The sequence below is a fragment of the Spea bombifrons genome, chromosome 3, assembly GCF_027358695.1.
Source record: "Spea bombifrons isolate aSpeBom1 chromosome 3, aSpeBom1.2.pri, whole genome shotgun sequence".
Taxonomy (NCBI): Eukaryota; Metazoa; Chordata; class Amphibia; order Anura; family Pelobatidae; genus Spea; species Spea bombifrons.
The window spans coordinates 105,278,904-105,299,435 of record NC_071089.1 but is presented as its reverse complement, the minus strand read 5'-3'; the positions used below and the strand labels follow the sequence as shown (position 1 = coordinate 105,299,435).

General features: G+C 41.9%; 2 protein-coding genes across 3 annotated transcripts in view; one reads left to right on the top strand and one right to left on the bottom strand.

Annotated features, from left to right (window-relative positions):
* The first annotated feature begins 1,599 nt into the window (after positions 1-1,599).
* Positions 1,600-8,967, top strand: PCCB (propionyl-CoA carboxylase subunit beta). The gene is made up of 15 exons (XM_053461161.1): positions 1,600-1,902; positions 2,583-2,702; positions 3,214-3,282; positions 3,438-3,494; positions 3,699-3,812; positions 5,029-5,139; positions 5,259-5,367; positions 5,613-5,733; positions 5,856-5,937; positions 6,507-6,630; positions 6,904-7,011; positions 7,714-7,814; positions 8,041-8,139; positions 8,359-8,458; positions 8,559-8,967. Exons 1-15 carry the CDS (start codon positions 1,714-1,716, stop codon positions 8,678-8,680), a joined length of 1,626 nt encoding a protein of 541 aa, XP_053317136.1. The 5' UTR covers positions 1,600-1,713; the 3' UTR covers positions 8,681-8,967.
* Positions 8,968-11,911: 2,944 nt separating this feature from the next.
* STAG1 (stromal antigen 1) overlaps positions 11,912-20,532 on the bottom strand; it is a 51,513-nt gene continuing 42,892 nt past the window's right edge. For both annotated transcript variants that reach the window (XM_053461160.1, XM_053461159.1), the window contains exons 18-34: positions 20,341-20,430; positions 19,518-19,721; positions 18,935-19,005; positions 18,698-18,785; positions 18,465-18,545; positions 17,794-17,886; positions 17,113-17,287; positions 16,683-16,822; positions 16,202-16,303; positions 15,597-15,745; positions 15,353-15,481; positions 15,037-15,242; positions 14,445-14,619; positions 14,183-14,293; positions 13,744-13,858; positions 13,350-13,430; positions 11,912-13,046 (exon numbers count right to left, since the gene is read on the bottom strand). In XM_053461160.1, the coding sequence (XP_053317135.1) occupies positions 13,023-13,046; positions 13,350-13,430; positions 13,744-13,858; positions 14,183-14,293; positions 14,445-14,619; positions 15,037-15,242; positions 15,353-15,481; positions 15,597-15,745; positions 16,202-16,303; positions 16,683-16,822; positions 17,113-17,287; positions 17,794-17,886; positions 18,465-18,545; positions 18,698-18,785; positions 18,935-19,005; positions 19,518-19,721; positions 20,341-20,430 (2,034 nt within the window). In that variant the 3' untranslated portion in view covers positions 11,912-13,022. The remainder of the gene's footprint in view (positions 13,047-13,349; positions 13,431-13,743; positions 13,859-14,182; positions 14,294-14,444; positions 14,620-15,036; positions 15,243-15,352; positions 15,482-15,596; positions 15,746-16,201; positions 16,304-16,682; positions 16,823-17,112; positions 17,288-17,793; positions 17,887-18,464; positions 18,546-18,697; positions 18,786-18,934; positions 19,006-19,517; positions 19,722-20,340; positions 20,431-20,532) is intronic.

The following is a 20,532-nucleotide window of genomic DNA, read 5'->3' as shown; positions in this document are numbered from 1 at the left end:
ACGCAGAGCTTAATACAATACATAAATTCAAGGGGTATGACAAGACGAGAATTGACAGACTGAGACAAACCGATACATTAGGTGGAGGGAGCCCTGCTCGCAAGCTTACAATCGTGAGGGAATGGGGTGACAAACATAAGGCACAGAGAAAGGTGAGAGAATATGTTTTCTCATGTCACAGTTATAAACGTGTTACATTCAGAAAAATAGTTACAACAATCTGCATACAGAAAATGCACTGCATTCGATGCATAATGGACTGGGGTGGACCTTTACGATGACAGATCTAGTAGCAATTCAAACAGTACATTTATAGCAAATGCGACAAACAAATACAATTCTGGGGACTGAGGAAACATAGAATGGCAGATAACACCAATTTGTCCCAACTTGTCTGCCCATTTTTCCAGATGTAGAGGCTTTAATCAGTCCTTGGTCTTATATTCAGGGTAGATTAATGTCGAAATTTCCTCATTGTATTAGCCAATACCTTTTCTGATGGGAGGCTGTTCCCTTTATCTAGCACCCTCTTGGTAATCAAAAGCTTCCCTACATTACATCTAAACCCCTGACCCTTTTCTCCTCCTCTGAAATAAACTTCGCTCCTGTACTTTGTTGAATCCCTTTAAGTATTTCAGTGTTTCTACTACAGCCCCCCTTCTCTCCTCCAAGCCGGACATATTGAGATCCTTCAGTCTTTCCCGATCATTTCTCCCCTGCAGACCGTTCATCATTTTAGTGGATCTCCTCGGAAATCTCTCCAATATGTCAAGACCAGACTCCGCGTTTACCAATCTGTCATTATTTCATGAACGCATTAACCAGGGCATAGATTCATAGACAAATGGAAGCAAAAGCCACACAGCGGAGAACAATGAATTATGTAAAACGAATGGGGGGGGGCAAAATGGCGTGTAAAAAATGATACTGTCACATTAACGTCAGATTGTATATCGTCAATGTTTTCGTTCTGTCACCGTCACTATTAAAATATCTGCATGTAGTTTAACCCCGTGAGTGCAGTCCGGTTTGCTTAGTTTACGCACAAACTTTATAACCAAGCTCACGGACCCCCGCGTGCACGCACAGAACACGCTCATTGGTTTCGATGGCAGCACTTGGCTGAGTAATCAGTGCCCAAAATTGTCGGACCGCGGATGACAAGGGCAGCTGCAGCACTGCAGCCTCTGCCTCCAGCAAGTTTTTTTTTGTTTTTTTTGAAGAATGTATACCGAAGTTCTCGCAGAGTACTGTTATATCTATTAACAGGGCCGCCAGTGACCGTAAACTGTGATGGAAGAGCCTCCCCAAGGACCTTAACTCCTAACTACCGCTCGTTCATCTGCCTCTGGGAGCATTATTTTGCCCATTACGGGGAGCCAAATATCTTCACGTTCACGCGTCACAGAACCGACGGCAGAAACCAGGGCCGCATGCGCGTTCTACGGGACAATAATCCCCCATAAACACCGCGCCCCTAGATGCGGTGAACGGATTGGCTTTTAGTTTCAGTAGGTTCTCTGTGATTGGTCAGATCCGCGTCACGACATTGACGCCGGCTATTCGCTCTATGCCCTTGGTCTTGGCCGCTGTCAGACGCCTGAACGCTGACTGGCTCGTTGTCATGTGCTGTTCTCCGGTTGGCTATCTCCTCTTTGATTGGTAGTTGCTCTCTTAGAGCTTTTTGGTTGGCTGCCGAGCGGGGAAGTTGTTATGGCGGCTCTCCGCGGCGTGTCCCGGCTCCTGGCTGCTGTCAGCAATTCTGGTGTGGGATGGGGGCAGCGGGCGGCTTGCCGCGTGTACTCAGTCAGTCACCTGACCGTACCGGAGCGAATAGAGAAGAAACGAAGAGAGGCGCTTCTGGGCGGAGGAGAACAGCGGATAGAAGCCCAACACCGGAGGGTGAGAGAAGGGCACGGGACGGACAGGCGCTGGGGTGCACTCCGCGGTGAGTGGAGGTGAGGCGGAGTGCAGTCGCTGGCCCTGCATAGTAATCAACACAAAATGACCTCTGTGCGCGGCAGGGCCGCCTCGGAATGCGCTCCAATGCCCTGGCCGAGTCTCACGGGACTATGGAAACGATCGCACTGTGTGGGTTTGGGGTTATGGCCTGTGCTCTTGCCGGTTACTCGTTCTCCGGTAGCCGTCCTGCCTGGACACCGGGCAGGTGCTTCCCCTTCCGTTATGTGACATGGGGGTGACCTCCCGGTCCGTAGCGTTAAATATGGTTCCTGTCTGTTTACTTTAATAACGCGTCTAAACGCTCCGGGTTTTCCAGCTGCTTGGATTTGATCTGAAAAGCCGGGGCGATCTGTGACCCCAAACCACTGCCATCGGCCATAGTTGCCTCTCTTACCCCTTCGAGCCGTGATTGGCCGATTCCATTTTCCGGCTTGCTACACCTTAGTTTATTGAGTAACCAAATCTACAATATGTCATAAAAAGGCTGAATTAGCGAAGGGTACTCGTTTACGTCCGGTAGTGTGTGTGTGTATAATATATATTCTTTATGTCTGTATTGTGGACGCTTTTCCTGCCACCGTCTGATGATCTGAATGTTTTTTTTCCCTGCTTGGTTTTAGGGTAAACTAACGGCACGGGAGAGGATTAGTCTGCTGCTGGATCCCGGCAGCTTTGCGGAATATGATATGTTTGTGGAGCACAGGTGTGCGGACTTCGGGATGCAGGAGGACAGAAACAAGGTACCAACTCTCCCTTCTGCGGAAGGGGGGGGGGGAAACATCATGGATGTGTTTCTATAACACATAACCTTCGTAATGTCGTCTGCAGGCGACTGGCGCCATTTAGTTTGTTTGATCCGTCCCATGCTTCTATGGGTTATAGCTGTACGGTGTAAGCGATCTGCCGCAAACATTGTTTTTGAGGCCAATGCCTTTTTTTTTTATTAGTGCTGAAACCTTTAACGTGATTACACAAGAGTTGGCAGAAACCTACGCATAATATTGTAATATAACGCAGATTAATAGGCGAGTTTTAGCTGTTCATAAAGTTACTGTGTTACTTCTTTTTACAATTAAAAAGTACAGATTAATTGTTAGGGGAGTAAAGCCTTTTCCAAAGTTTTCTTTCACGTCATTCCTCCTCCCTGTGCAAGGGTTACGTTTTTATAAGCAAACTCTGAAATTATGAGCCAATATATCTTAGCGGAAGAAGCGTGCAATGTAATGGCCTTCTCCTTCCCGTTTCTTGTAGTACCCGGGGGACAGTGTGGTTACAGGACAAGGCCGCATCAACGGGAGATTAGTGTATGTCTTCAGCCAGGTAACCGCCTATACAATATATATAATGTGTATATATATATATATATATATATATATATATATATATATATATATATATACACACCCTTCTGGCGCTGATCGTTATTTGTTTCCCTGAGCAGTGACTCCATTGAACGTGTTCTTGTTTCTGTGCAGGATTTCACAGTGTTTGGGGGCAGTTTGTCTGGAGCTCACGCACAAAAAATATGCAAGGTACAAAGTTTAAACAATCATACCTATAAAGCAAGAGCAGCTTATTTTATAGTAGCAAATATATATATATATATATAATTATAATATATTATGCTCATTGTCACAAATACATACAGTTTATCTGCAAAGGTACACAATGATGCAGGAGGTGTTGTCTTTTTAAACATGGCTGAATGAATCTGTGATATGTGGCCCTTCTCCCAGATCATGGATCAGGCTGTGTTGGTGGGAGCCCCTGTCATCGGCCTCAATGACTCCGGAGGAGCGCGTATCCAGGAGGGGGTGGAATCACTGGCTGGCTATGCCGACATCTTCCTGGTAAAAATACACAATAATGGGCACGCACATATGCATTTTCTGTGAATGACCGGTTATCACATCTGACGGCTGCCAACTCACCCCTGTGGTTGTAGCCTTACAGTTAGTGTGATAGTCTGGGGTATCATTTAACCCGCATACTACATATTCACTATCAAGCATATCGGTTGTTGCCGTGGTTTAAAAAAGTGAGAAAGAGGGGTAACATAGGGTAGAAGTTTTCAGCAGCGGCCCAGCTTACTTAACGAAACAAGGAACTTCATGCCGTGAAAGCAGTTTAGATGCCAAAATTAAAAACATATTTCAGATCACATTGTATCGGCATGTGGCGATAGGTCGTCGTGTTTAAATGTAGATCCTTAAATTGGAGCAGAATGTTTAAAACCTACATTTCTGGTGGATGGTTAATTGAAGTGGGTCTTGCATGATGAGAATCTATATCTACCTACAGAAAGGCTGTAAGCTGTTACAGTCGGTCTTCAGGAAAACAGCAATGCAGGCTTCTGCTGACAGGGTAGATGTCCCTGTCGCTGCAAGAAAGTCAGGAGGTACCTGTACCTCCTAGGGGACTTGAAGGGGTTTTAAAATTCCAAATAAGTTTTTTATATTCTGTTGGTAGAGGATTATTCACTGAAAGTCACATTCATATAATAATGCATCATATTGTTTTCATTGGTACCCTTGTCACTTTTTGTCATGTACATGTACATATTACAGGGCAGCTGTTTTCATATTATTTACTAGGTGTATTAAGCTACATATTAAAATGATATATTCCCAGTTAAACGCTATTACAAGTACTCTGAACTTCAATCAAATGGTTTCCCGCCATATAATGTTAATCAATGGATTAATAATAATAATCAAAACATGTTCAGGATGTCTGTTCTAGCGTACGTGGCTCAAGGTAGACACGAGGGGAAAATATCTGTATTCTGCAATATTTTATTAAATATTCTTTAGGTTGTTGCTATTATCTAGAACAGACCTAGATATTCCAAAAAGCTATTATTGTAGCTCTGTTTTTTTTTAGTTAGCCAATAGTTATCTTTACCAAATTTGCGTGTTTGAGAGCGCACTATGGTGTCATAAATATTCACACTCAATCATGGAAACATCAGTCATAGAGATCCTCGTTTTGGAAGTGTTCTCTCTCCCCTTTAATGTGGGGCCGCGTTCTAATAACGTGTTCTAAGTGATAACGCTTTATTTTCAGAGGAATGTACTGAGCTCCGGAGTGGTGCCGCAGATCTCGCTGATTATGGGGCCGTGCGCCGGCGGGGCCGTCTACTCTCCGGCTCTCACAGACTTCACGTTCATGGTGAAGGTAAATACATTTTTGTTTATTTTTTAGCTGTCTGGTTAAGATTTTCTCGTCCGAAGTACTTTAATAATCAGTGTCGTGCAGTTGAGCGTTTTCTACACGTAGTTCTCCTTCGCACGCAGGACACCTCCTACCTGTTCATTACTGGACCAGATGTGGTGAAGTCTGTAACCAATGAGGATGTAACGCAGGAAGATCTGGGAGGAGCCAAGACACACACCGCATTGTCCGGTAACCGGCACATTCTGGCTGCTGTAAATGTGCTCTTACTAGGGGAAAAAGTTTGGTCTGCACTCTGTTTTAGAACATTGAGAGGGTCACTTGCGAATTCATTATATTGAGCATGGAGCTCCTCTTACGTAGCAGCACTAGAAATTAAAAGAATAGTTAAGTTAGGGAAAGAAATGTTATTTTTGTAATCTTTTTGTAGTGATGTGGTCATTTTAACTTCAGTGGTGGCCTGCTTGGATTTGTAGGGGTGGCTCACAGAGCATTTGAGAATGATATTGATGCCCTTTTAAACCTACGTGAGTTCTTCAACTACCTTCCATTGAGCAACAAGGATCCAGCCCCTATCAGGGAGTGTCATGATCCAAGGTGAGCACGATATTCCAGTGGTCTTATCCGCTGCGTCTGCTTATTTCCATTCACAATTAAGACTGGTGAAGTAATCCAGTACCCCAGTCCCTCATTAATTTCTCTCTTCTTAACCCTCTCAGTGACCGGCTTGTCCCTGGATTAGATACTGTGGTTCCCATGGAGTCCACTAAAGCCTACGACATGCTGGATATTGTTTATTCGGTAATATAAGCTATTCTTCCGCATTCCTTATGTGTTAGTAAATATGCTAATCACATCTTCCATTATCCATTAAACATCCTTCTATGATCAAATAGTTGGAGAATGCAAGTGATAAAACATATGGGGTGTCAATAGGGTTGTCATATTCAGCCTTTTTTTTCCCTGAACACATGACATTCTATATATTATTTATAAATCCCACATAAATACACTCTATGAGTTATGTCATGGACAACCCTAGGCATAAAGCAGTTGAGGCCCGAAGAAATTTGCATCATCACACTTTAATATCACTAGTGGAGTTTTTTTTTAATTTATAATTATTATTTGCCGGGTAGTAACGATTTCTCTTGTACGGTGTCATGTAATGTCGAGCAGCCCTGTACAGAATGCATGCTTTCACCAGTGTGAAGCCCGTGTGCCTGGTGCAATTCCCAGTGATAAAGATGACCTGGCCCCTATCTTTAGAGCACAATGTGTGCGGTATTGTGGATGTATGCATTTGCTCCCTGTTGAGCTGGCTTGCTTCTTCTATGCTCAGTAGTTTATTGCCTGCCTCTGGTTCCCAGATTGTCGATGATCGGGAGTTCTTTGAGATCATGCCCAACTACGCCAAGAATATCGTGGTGGGTTTTGCTAGGATGAATGGGAGAACAGTCGGCATTGTTGGCAATCAGCCGAAGGTGGCTTCAGGTACTGTAATATAAATAAGATTGTGACCTTAGCCTGTAAATCATTCATTCTTGAAAGAAAGGCACTCATATGACTAGAGCTATTCGTTACTAGTAGTCCGGCAGGAGGATTATTCCATTGGCTGCTTTGGTGATGAGACTGCCTTTGAAACCTTTTTCTGTATAAACCCCAGAGAGCTGCATCGTTAATATTGAGTAATAAATGTAGCTGTATGTATATGAATGCAGTTTGCGTTTGCGATCGAATGTAAACTCACATATCCTTCTCTCAAAGGCTGCCTGGACATTAACTCGTCTGTGAAGGGAGCCCGCTTTGTCAGGTTTTGTGATGCCTTCAACATACCGATTATCACTTTTGTTGATGTGCCAGGATTTTTACCAGGTAATTTTTTTTTATTTAATACACCCACACACATTTCACATCCTTTTTTCAGAACACGGGTTTTCATTTGAAACCATAGAAACATGCAAAGAATAGAGTTTTCTTAGAATTTCTTCTACACTTTAGGTGCCCCTCTTGACCGATGACTAAATTTATGTCCGGCAACATCTCCTGATTTGACATACCCACATAAGGACAGGGTAGATGTCTCTGTCGCTGCAAGAAAGTCAGGACGTACCTGTACGTCCTAGGGGACTTGAAGGGGTTTTGAAATTTTAGCTGACCATGCCATATGAAGCCATTTTATGTCCTGAAGAAGCATTTCAATATATGCTTTGGTTATTTGTTATGGAGGGCCAGGCTCGCACTTCTGTAAAGAGGTCTGTGCGAATGTGGGTGTTTAAACACTGCCACTGCAAAGTAATAATAGTATACAGGATAATGCATCACTTCACAACCGTACGATAGGAAAATCTATTTCTATCAAGAAAAGACAGACCACACGTAATAATCTGGGACACATTTCCCTTATAATGTAAAATAAATACCAGATATTGTGCAGGATATTCAGACTGTGGCCTGTATGTCACAATATACTACAGTCCAAGCCTCAGTGGCATGTTGGTAGAGCGTATGGAATATTCAGGAAAGGCTTTTTAAAATATATTTTGTGTATTAAAATATTTTTCTCCTTTCTGCCAGGCACTGCTCAGGAATATGGAGGTATTATCAGACATGGAGCAAAACTCCTCTTTGCCTTTGCTGAGGCAACCGTTCCAAAAATCACAATAATAACCAGAAAGGTAAGGCTGCCGTGTCCAAGTCAGGAAGGTTTTTGGGGATTGTGGGGTCTCGAACAGGAAAATGGCGCTGCAAAATCACCTCTGTTCACAATCTCTCTACTGTAACTTTAAAATGTGATGTACGCCCTGCGCTCCCTATAAGGCTGACTTACATGATGTGGTTGCCTGGAATGGTGATGTCATGGATGTGATTTGGGTTTGTTTTTTTCTCTCCTCTCAACCCCAGGCTTACGGCGGTGCCTATGATGTCATGAGCTCTAAACACTTAAGAGGTGATGTAAACTATGCATGGCCAACAGCAGAAGTTGCTGTAATGGGAGCAAAGGTAAAGTACAAGACCTGACCCGGTGTTATTTAAATGTGTGTTAAGCACACTGCCCAGCCAATTATTATTCTAAAGTGATGCTTCATACAACTGGACTCTCAGGCTGACCATGGTTTCAAATCTTTTATTGGACCCAAGCTAATTTAATGCTCTCAAATAAATGGTTCTAAAGTAACTTACCGTAAGAGCTGGATCTTAAGCTCTCTTCCTTGTTTCTAGGGTGCTGTACAGATCATATTTAGAGGGAAGGAGAACCAGGCAGAAGCAGAGGCAGAATATGTGGAGAAGTTTGCCAATCCCTTCCCTGCTGCGGTTAGAGGTACGTGGGGGACGTTTTCAGAACATACGACGCATCTTTGATATTTTATGTGATCAGCTGTTAAGTCTTGATTATTTCTCTTTCTGCTCATTTCAAACAGGCTTTGTTGACAACATTATTCAGCCATCCACTACCCGTATCCGCATCTGTCGAGATCTTGAAGTACTTGCAAGTAAGAAACTTGTCAATCCTTGGAAGAAACATGCAAATATTCCTCTTTGATTTAGGGTTTCTTTTATACGAATGCCATTTTATACATTCCTGTGTGGAAACGTACGGCTTGAGCACTGGTGATACAGACTAGTTTGTGTCAAACTTTCATTAAACACTACTGCAGACATCAAGGAAAAGAGCGTGGGCTTTGGCCAACTTCTTCAAATGGCAGCAAGACACCAACGCTCCTTGGTCTCCTGTCTGTAAAATATGACCTTGCTCTATATTGAAGATATGAAATTATTTGGCTAAACAGAAATCTGTAATAAAATCAAACTGGTACATGTCAGAAAGAACTTGGGTTTTTTTTGCATTCCTCACGTCTGGTCTGTATGTACAGAATGTTTCATTATGTGTATTTTATTCATAAATTTGATTGCAAAGGGGAAAATATATCATGAGATGTCCATTGCAAATTCAGGTACTCACAGGTGGGTGAAGGCCCTTGACCGCTGGTGAAATGCTAAATGCAGATGAACTGAATAGTTATCAGACTTGCCACCTTTTGCCATTATTTTAAAGAATGGTGCAGGACTGTTTGGTAATGGACCTGGGGCTCACCTCTTATCCCACGTATTCCAGCAGCTACCGGTGGCTCTTGGATAATGGGCGTTAGGCCCAATCTGGTGACAGCTCATGGGCTGCTTTACTAAAGACAGACTGCCATATTGGGATGCCTGACCATTACACCAACAGAGGCTTTTGACATTGCCTTCTAAATACATAAACATTCATATGAAGTTGTCCAAGTCTTGGTATGGCCCAAGACTTGGACAACAAACATAAGCCCAATGTGTCATTTATTGGAACAATGTTTATCCAATAAAAATGATCTCCCAATGTGTGGTTTTCTTTTTCAATACTTCTACTTGGAGTAACTGGAAAGAAATGGTAAATTGAATGAATAGTAACAGCGCCAGTTGTAAAAGTAGTGGAAAGAAACATGTCCTGCTGAAAGTATCCACTTTGTTTGGTGGTCTCCTTATGTGTTATCCTTGTTTATGGCCAACTAAACAGAATCAGCCACCTGGGTCTCTAAAATAAAAAGTATGTTATCATTAACCCCTTAATGACAAAGCCTGAACATGTATGGGATCAATGTGCATTGTTTTCAATGGGTTTAGGGACCGCCCATTGTTCTTAAGGGGTTAATCCCTCAGGACCACCAGGCAACAAATAGGGAGGGACGGGCGCTGTTGCTAGCCGGCTAGCCCTATCCAAAAACAAATGTTTGCAAATCATGGATTTTTGCAGCCTCTTGTTTGTTCTTCGGAAGGCTGGCAGCAGTTAGAGGGCAGAATAGCTCGCAGTGACCACTCTCACGAACTAAAGACGCTCCACGGCCAAAGGTCTTAATATTTGAGAAAGGTCTTAAATGAGGTGCTTTGGAGAAAGCTGCACCTCCATCCCTGCATTATTAATAGCATATAAAATGTATTTATTAATCCAGGCTAGTCAGAATAAGTGAGGAAGAAATCCCACCCCTCAATTTAGCAGGGTTAAGTATGGCAGCATGAACTAAGCATACATTTGGTTTAAGTGGGTCTCGTACCAAATCAAGCTCCACCGCGGAGGCTATTTGAGAGGTCTTTGTCTTGTCTTTCAAAATCAAATGTTACATGGATCCGAGCTAAATGGTAAGCGGTTCAGCACCTCTAGTCACGAAGGCCAAGGAAAGGAAGATACTTTCACGGCAAATAACCCGAGGTCAATTGTAGCATTGTCTAGAGTATTTAGATGAGAGCAGAGGGTCGCTGCCCTAAGTTATTTGAATAGAATCGGATAGTCGTTACCTTAATCTGCATAAAGTTTGTTTCCAGTAACATTTATATAAATGTATATGATAAGAAATCTAACTCCAAGGAAATAGAACTGATCTCCCCCCCCACCCCAGGTATTACCCAATCTGTGGTCCATCCAACTCCACATCCCTTCCAAGTCTACAAATAAATACTTAACCCCTTAAGGACCAGGCTGTGTTTTACCTTTGGTGCCCTTTGGGACCGAGGCTGTTTTAACACTTTTGCAGCACTCGTGTTTAGATGTAATTTTCTCCTCACTCATTTAGTGAACCCACACAAGTTATATATATTGTTTTTTTTCAGGACAAGAAGGGCTTTCTTCAGATACCATTTGATCATATCTAATTTCCCATAAAAATTATGACACATACAAAAGAAAAAAAAAAAAACATTTTCTGACTTTTACCCTAAAAAGCCAACAAAAAACCTGCTAAAAAGATTCTATTTGTCCTGAGTTTAGAAAAACCCAATGTTTTTATGCAAGTTATTGGGCAATAAGTACAGGTAGCGTTTTGCAATTTACCCCATCAAACCATATGTTTTTGAAAACTAGACACACCAAGGTATTTCAAATGCTGGTATTTTAATCATTTCCATGCATAAGATTCTACCACCAGCCTTTGCCACAGTTTGTGGTAGTAATTTTTTCAGTATTTTTTTTACCACACAAATTGTACTTCGGGTATAAATTTTTAGCTCCAGGTCACTATCAAACAACACCCCAATATGTGTTCAGCAACATCTTTTGATTACAGTGATATCACCCATGTTTGGGGTTAAAAGACCACATTTGGGAAGTACGATTTCCCCCCTCCCCCATTTTGGTCAGTCTGTGCCTATGCCCTATCTTTGAGCCCGGCCACACAAATTTACCCCATCAAACCATTCATTTTTTTAAAATTAGATACTCCTTTAGTATTTGAAATGCTTTTACTTTAACTCTTTCGATGTCAAGATTTTTGGGAAGATACGCTAATTTTAGCACTTGCTCATAATAATAAACTTCATTTTTTTATATTTTATTCTTTTTGGACGCCCATGGGGAGGGGCCAGACATGGCCCATGATGCCGATCTCGTTGTTGCTGAATGCCTCGACATCGAGGCATTACAGCAACACCATTTAAGCGAAGAAAGTGATCATAGATCACTTTCTAAGCTTGTTTAATGAAATTGTGTCTGACCAGTCAATGGATGTTAAAGGGGCATTTCCCCCCCTTTTATAGTCTGATGATCTACAGCATGGACACGGACAAACATTGGGACAACATGCTCCCAACACAATCCCTCCCAGCAGCAGGGCCCAGGAGGGAATCTGTTTGACACACATCTATGCCAATGAACAAAAAAAAAAAAACCCACTGAATTTCCAGACAGGAGTAACTGTGCTTCCCGCTCACGTGTAAATGTGCATATGCAATCAGCCAGGGTAATGAAAAGCATTGTTAAAATCACTTTATTTAAGACACGTGATTTTGAATTTTATTACAATAATAATACAGAACTGGGCAGTTAAAACAGGAATTTTATTGTGCTGGGAAAAAAATTCCTTCTTCCCCTTAAAAAGAGTTAAACTCTGGACAGTTAACACTGAAAATGCCATTACTTCCAACCATTACCAGAGGAATAAAATGACCCATCCATGGACTTTTTTTTTTCTATAGGCAGTAAAACCATTTAAAATTGGCTTCTTTCTACAAAAATATTACTGAACTGTATTTTACTGCATGGAGAGTAGATTCAGTCCCACTGTAACCTTTTTTCATATTTAAATATTGTGTCAACTAAATGAAATGGGGCAAAACAAAAAAAAAAAAAAAAGACGGCTGTGATTGATGAGCGTGTTCTGCTGTCCATGGTTAGTTTGCTGGTATCCTTTGTAAAAATGTACAGAACAAGCACTGATGTCCATTGTTAGAAAATGATACAATTCGTAACACTCTGTAGTGGCGCGGGTATCGCGGATTCAAACAGAAAATGAAACACAAAGCACAGGACAAGGAGAACTCGTTGGTTGCTCGTTCGGTGAATGGGCGTATTAGAAATACATCTGCTGTATCTGTGGTTCTGTTCGTTTTATTCCAGTGCATCTCATACCTTTCTTCCCGTTTATTTGCACAGCGCGGCATCTTCTAGGCCAACTGACGTGATTTGAAGTAAAAACACAAAAAGAAAAGAAACAGGGGGAAAAAAGGCAGCTTTTTTCTCAAACTGTACAGCAGAAAGTGAACAGATTAAAAGTTGTTACACAGACGGGTCATCCATTTATATGTAGAGTAACCGGGGGGTTTTGAATCATTTTCTTTCCCACGACAAAAAAAACTGTTGCTGTTAAATGTCTACGACAGCACTGATCCAAAACATGGCATGTAACGTCTTCGCGAGGGCCGTTCTTAATCTGTACAGAATCCACCAATACCGCAAGCGTTTGGTTTAAACAAAACTATAGGTTAAAAAAAAAAAGTCTTTTTTTAGGTTTTTTTCTAATTTTCTTATAGAAGCTCACAGTATACAGGCCTTTAGACAAAGAGTTCCAGGGGTGTGACAAACCTCAGAACATTGGCATCCCGAATCCCTGCAACACAAACAAGACACAACTCAGTGGCCAGCAACAATACAAACAAATGATACCCCAAGCATCATCAAACCATAAATACTACAGCTTTTCCGCTTCCACGGCTGGGAAACACGATGAAAAGGTTTTTTTTTTTTTTAACCATTAGCTATATTAGCTAACAATAATAGCTATATTATTTACAACCGATTCTTTCGGAAATGAATGCTGTCACTTGAAAAAATAATCAAACTTCCCTTTTATTATTAATAAATCAATAGAAATTCTGCTATAGCCCCTCTTTCCAACTTATCAAACACATACTGAATCATCTTCGATGATGGCCGCGGAGTCAAAGAAGTCTGGCCGGAGCTCGGCTCTCTCCCGTCTGTTCCGTGAGGGCGGCTAAAAAAGACACATTGCCAAAGTGAGAAGCACGCTCTAAACTACAGGCCCTGCCAATCAGCCTAAACATCGCAATCAAAACAAGTTAGTGACAAGTACATGTTCTTCCTAAAGAATCTAGAGAATAGGTGCAGACGGTCCAATACCAACCAATGGGTCACGCCGTGGAGAAAGCAGATGCTGGTCGGGTTTCTAGACGTGGAATTACTCAGAAGTCAGTTCCGTTGCAGTGTAAAAGACTTATTTCAAATGACGTTACCGACTTAACACAGAATTCTAATAAAGAAAATAGTGAAAAGGAAACTTCACTCACCAAGTCAATAACCATTGTGTCCTCAAACTCTTCATTCATGTCCTCCAACTGACCCCGCGATGACATCATCACATCCTCAAAAATTGGCTCGGCATCATCCTCCATCAGGCCACGTCTGGAAATGCCAGAAAATACCATGTGAGCCACTGCGTGCGTTCCTGGCTAGCGCTAGACCGTGTGATTGTAAGCTCATAAACCAAGTTTAAACTAAAAAGCAGTAGAAGAACCCTCTGTCCCACGCTAAACTCAGACTAATTCTTGTCATATTTCTTGCATAAAGAAGCTCCTTCTTCTTAATGATTTAGTCCGTAACGCCTATGTCAGAACAATGTGTCTGGATCACACTAGCAAATACCCCTAGAAGGACAATCCGGTCATCTACGTGCAGACATCACGCGGTTCGTGAAAACAACAGTTTTTTTTTTTCTGATTTACTTACACTCCGTGCCTTACACCGCTCCGCACTTTCATGTAGCTCATGGATGTTCTATCTTTTCGATTTAAGTCTTCCAGCTTCTGTTGACCCAACCAGGACATTTGCATCTGGGGACTAGAAAACAAAACATACCGATATATAAAGCAGCACTTGCAGGATTTGCATCTTGAATCCAGGGTTGGCGGACGCTGTTTCTAGCGGTATAACATGGGGTATAGCATGGGGTATAACATTTAGTATGTGCCGGTACCGTATAGCCACGTACTTGTGTAGGAAGTCTGGCTCTGATCCGTGTTCGGATTCTTGTTCAGGGATCTGTTCCGGCATTTGCCGAGGGTTTTCTCTAAGCACAGTGGATGTTAATTGGGGAGTCGCAAGCGGTCCTGGCGTCTGGATAGTGTCATTGCGGGTCACCCACGAATTGTCAATCGTTTCCTCTGCTAAACACAAAAACACAAACACAATGTTCATTCACGAGTCCTGCATACAACTATGAAGAGCAGCACAATCACAATGTCTCAATCGTTTCCAAATAAGCAAAGCCCACTTGATTTCTTTAGGAATACTAGAAAATGTTAGCAGTGTCAATCTATCGCTGGATCAGTAGACGGCTTGGAAGGAACGCTAGTTCTGGACGGTGGGTTTGGTCTCACAGCATTGTGGGAAGGCTGGAGGAGAGTCAGACTGAAGAGAACGGAGGAGTGTGAAACATCAATGTGCCGGGGAATATGGAGACAGCGGAATAAAGCATGCTAGGTGAAGGTAAATTAAGTGGAACAGAACATGGACCCGAATTCTTTGAGGAATACAGAATCTACAGAGATTCTGTTCTGTTAATGCCCATTGTATTGTTTTACCTTCTACTCTCTTTTTGTGTAACGGCGGTCGCCCCTTCTTGCTTCTCACAGAGGAACCCTTGCTGTTGCTGCCGCCACTGTTCACAGAGAGCCTGTCCTCATCACCGCCCGTGACCAGCGAGTTTCTGTAGGAGATGAGCGGCAGCCAAACATCTTCCCTCCTCTCCATCATTTGGTCAGAATGGAATTTCTCCAGATACGCATGTCTACGTAAGACAGAGATTCAGAATTAATCGAAGGACCCATTAGGAGCATCAGCACCAAATCATACCAGCCACACCATAGACACGTTCAGAAATCACCGGGTTACACTTACACGGTCTTCTTGTCCTGCCGCAGAAGCTTGGAGGAAAACTCACTCAACACTTCCAGGAAAGCCAGGTTTAAAGGTGGGTACTCCAACCCCTTGGGATTCTGGTATTTGAAAGCAAACTCTATGCCGTCTCTGCAGGGAAAATAAAAACTGGTTATTTGAGCTCCTGGTACGTTTAGGTTTAGACACATTTCTCTTGAACTATTCTGATGCAGACCTTTGCATGTTAAAGTTCATTGTCACTTACTTATGCAACGTCGCCACGGCCTCCCTGGTCTTGATCTGATCCAGACCAAACGTGAGCGCAAACCGGCGAGCAAGCTCCTTGATTCCGCTGACGTGGGCAGACGTCCGGTCCAGATTGGGCCCCTGCTCTTGTACCAGTTCATTGAACAACTAGAAGGTGGTGAAATAATAAAATGATTATAAAAAGGTACTCTAGTTAACTTACTGGCCCTGCAATAGATAAATACATTCTTCACACATTGATAAGTAGCTGGAAACTCTGTATAAAACCGTGTCTCCTTTTCCCATAGTGCGTATTGCAAGTGACCTCAAACATAATCAATCTTCTCATAGATAATCAAAACTCAACATAACGGATAATGGGGATAATGTAAATGTGTGCAGCTGACGAGACATCACAGGCGTATCCAGGAGCAGTCACTTGGAGGGACTTGTCTGTTTTATGTTCTCCATTCAACAATATTATAGAGACAAAGGGAGGCGCAATGACTAAAATCAAGCCATTTTCATAAACTGACGGCTAACTCATGAGGGATCGCCGTCTTTCACGGTGTTGATCTTCTCCACACTAGTATTGCTAGAGGTGGCAGTAGTTCAGCTCCTTACCTGCTGCAAGCTGAGAATGAGAGTCTTGGCACACTGGATCTTGTCAATCTGTCGTGTTTTACTAAGCGTCTCTTTAATGATGTCGCCGTAGTCATTATAATACTGTAAAGAGAACGCCAGGAATGGTTATTTGACTGGGGGTAGCTAGCAAACCAAATACGTTTGTCAGACCATTAAAGACACAAACAGAAGAATATACCAAACGCACGTTCTTTCATTGTAGACACAGACACAAAACAAATAACTAGAGAGAACTATTTAACAATAAAACAAAATAAATAAAAAGAGGATGGAGGTCATGTACAAAAAACAATTCTAGTGCAAATGTTTACGAGTGGTGTTATCGCCATGGTTACTAATTGAATGATGTTAATGATGTTCTTTCCTCTCCAGAAGCCAGTGATTTTAACATGAAAGAGAACTGAAAAGGAAGACGTGATCATGTAGAAGTTAACAGTTTAATCGCAAGACACTAAGTTACCTTCATGTAGTGCTTGAAAATGTCAGCCGCTGCGTGCATATCTACAATGTCATAGATTATCAGCTTACAGAAAGCTGCCAGCAAGTTCCTCCTTTTGTGCAAAGCTTCAATTTTGTTGGCTTCATCCTCCTCGTCCCCTTCTGAAGATTAACACATTTTACATTAAATGGTCAAAATGGGGGGGGAGTAGACATTACAAAGCGGCTAGTATAAGGGAATAATGTCTGTAAACAGTTTCATGATACGGCTATGCAGTGGCAGGCTATTTAAAACCAAACATTAACATCCCAATTCCCACAACATGCCACAGCCAGTCATCGGCTTATGTGGGTTTCAAGGCTATGTTACATGGGCCATATCAGTTACTCCTCCCAGTAACAGACTGACCATTATCATTTTACAACTGGAATGGCTCTCAATGGTTTGTTACCCATGCTCTGGTTCTCATCGTCTTGATCAATGAAGACGTGATCCATCACAAAGTTGAGCAGCTCGGACTGGAGTCCCAGATCTGGATTGAAAACCAGCAGCATCAGGTTCTCCCGGCCCCCTGCCGTTAGCTGGTGGCTGAAGATCATTAGAAGGTCACAGAGGAGCATGAAGGCCTGGAGAGAAAAGTACATCATTAAACCAACTCAGGGGCACGTTCAACTCCGCAAACCATCCTAACAGAAGGAAAAGAGTTTCCATGGGGACAAGTCACAAAAACGGAGGATATCAAACATTACATAGCAAGAGGATGATCCCCAAGTAAAAATACGCAACTCGCATTGTCAACATTATCAACCTTTACCCTAAGAAATTAATGCAGAAGCTTAAAAGAATGGTTGTTATAATAATAACGGGATGATAGTCAGCATTCTCAAGTGTCTGTAACACGCTATAATAATCGAAGCCTGCCAACGAACGCCACTGAACCACGAACAAAGTCACAAAAACATTTTTTCTGAATTATATCAGTATGTCCATGTACTCGCGATGTTTCTGTTTCTATTTTGGTTTGTCTCGTTGCCGTCCAGTGCCGCACAAATGATAAAGCGTAGCGAGTGGGAATTTTAAGAACACGTTCTCCCTGCACGTTTTGGGAATATATATTATTTAATATCGTTACCTGCTCCTTTACAGCCGTATTAACGTTGGACAAGCACTGCTGACAGACAGCCAGAAATGATTTAACTGTCTTTCTTAACGACAACATATCATCCTAAAAAAGCAAAAAACACTGTTAGATACACATTTCTGGGAACCTGCAATGCTTTGGACGGAAAGGGCCTTGGAGAATAGCGCATGTCAAGCTAAAATTGCTACAGCGATGGAACAGGTTCAGCCAGAAATTAATACTAAACACAGGTGACGGAACAAGTGCAGTTACCTTAATCCGATTTATTGATACTAAACTATTGAAGCCGGGTGCCCTTGAATAATGTGTAGTGGTAAAGCCTTAGGCTGTGGTATCCCAATTTTAACAATACGTCAAATTAACAGCTGTGTTGAAAACAGCATGACAGAAACGATGAACCGGCAAAAGCCGATCAAAATCACAGCTAGCAGCAACAATCACATTACAGATATGTGGAATATTTACTACCCCAAGACTGTAAGCTTTCAAGCACGACTCTCTCTACCTAGTTTATCTTTATCTGTCAATTCTACCCCTGGAATATATGTATTGTAAGAAGGTAAGAAGCGCTGTGTAACTTGTTGGCGCTATATGAATAAAAGATAATAAACATAATAATACTCGGTTTCCACTGCTGTGCTCCATCAGAGGTAGGGACTTACTTTGGAAGGATTGCCTTCAGTGATCTTTACCAGCTGCCATAGTATGGAGTAATGCGAACACTGCAGAGCCTGGACCCCAATCTGCAGGCAAGGAGAGCGATAAAGAACATTATGGCCCCCAGAAGCTTGGAGGAAAACTCACTCAACACTTCCAGGAAAGCCAGGTTTTCCTGGAAGTGTCGCATCACAGCACAACGAAAGCGATGCAGTTCTTGGGAAGTATGCTTACTAACCTGTTCAATCATTCCTTCATGCTCGATCCCTGCCCTCAGCAGCCGGTAACAGTTCCCAAACAGATCCCACTTAGTGAGATCATGAGCGCTGCAATGAAAAGAATATGAACACATATCCAGTAGACTAAACATCCACTAGAACCCCCATTTATCCCACATAATTATTTAGGAAGTATATGATCAATATAATCTACTGTTAAGGATGGTGGTGGTGGGGGGGGGCTCAGTTTCACTCACTTGTGAAAGCATGTTAACCGTTTTATTGACGCCAGTACATTGTAGACATCATCTTCATCTGCTTCTTCTCCCTGGTATGAGACAGGTTAATGAGCGCAGACCACGGCATGACCCTGACAGTCATACCAAGTCTAAAATACACATTCACAGTCACATGAGCAGCGGAAAGGACTTCATACATTAATAGCCACTAGCAAATTACAACATAAGCTTTACGATGGAAGTCCATGGGAGATTAAACTGGTGGGTAGCATAAATATATGTGTTAAAGATTGTGTATCGGGAATGGAAGATGTATTTTAATTAAATTTAACAAAACATTGGTTAAGTATCTTTCTGGGGAGGATTTGGGTTCTTGGAAGGCATGCTAAATGTAATTAGGATCTTCAATCAATAGTGTCTGAGGTCCGCCTTACTGTGCTCTACACACTACTTGAGCTTAAAATCCTTTAATAGAAACCAAAGTCGATAAGTTAACACAACGCTTTCGGTCTGTATTTTTTATGGACAGAGCCATGGTAATAAAGGCTTGTGATGGGGAAACGTGAATAACGTCTACACACATGTGGTCTCAGGCCGATACCTCTTGCAGCAGCTCCTCCACAGCGTGGGAAAACCGATCCACCAGCTCATCAATCAGCTGGCTGTGTGCTATGTCCACGCGGTTCTGGATAGTGTACTCTTCACTGCACAATATGCTGTATGTTTTACTGCAGGCCTCCAATACATCAGACTCTGTGTGCTTCTCCACCACAAACTTGATCTGTTTCAGCAGACTGTCCAGGTGCTGCAATAGAACAAAACAATAACGCTCAGCAAATGACGTACAGTCACTACAAAATGATCATCACGGGAGATCATCGGATCACCGATAAACCACAGCAACACTTTATAAGCAGCTATAGCCAGTACAGCACGCTGGCGGTGACTCTACCAGATCTAAATACAACATACACCTCATTATTCATTAATAACGTCACAAGGTATAATACGGGAATTGTAATGCAGCAAGACGTCTTATACAGCAAAAAGATAGTCCTTATATATATATATATATATATATATATATATATATATATATATATATATATATTTATATATATATATAAAGAGGACTATCTTTTTGCTGTATAAGACGTCTTGCTGCATTACAATTCCCGTATATTAGACATTTTATATATATATATATATATATATATATAATGTCTAATATTAGATTTATTTACACACTGCTTTTAGTTTTACATATATTCAACATGGCCTTTTGCGTGTTCATTAGAGCCCACATAAATGCCCAAAAAACAAAGATAAATGTGCATTACATTGATCACATGCAGAAGAGCGCTGTATTAAACCGTACATCTGCTTCAGTATTTAAAACACACATTGGCGGAACACACACTCACCTTCTCCATTCTTCCAGTGCTATAAAGCTCCAGATCAAAAAACTGAGGGATCTGGAGAAGGTTTGCTACTTTTTCTGCATCTGCGGAGTACTGCAAAATGAAATATAAGGGCATAATCAATTAGCGTAACGAAGTCTGGGTCTAATAAGCTTATCTCGGTATTAAGATCTGGAAAAACACAAATACACAAAT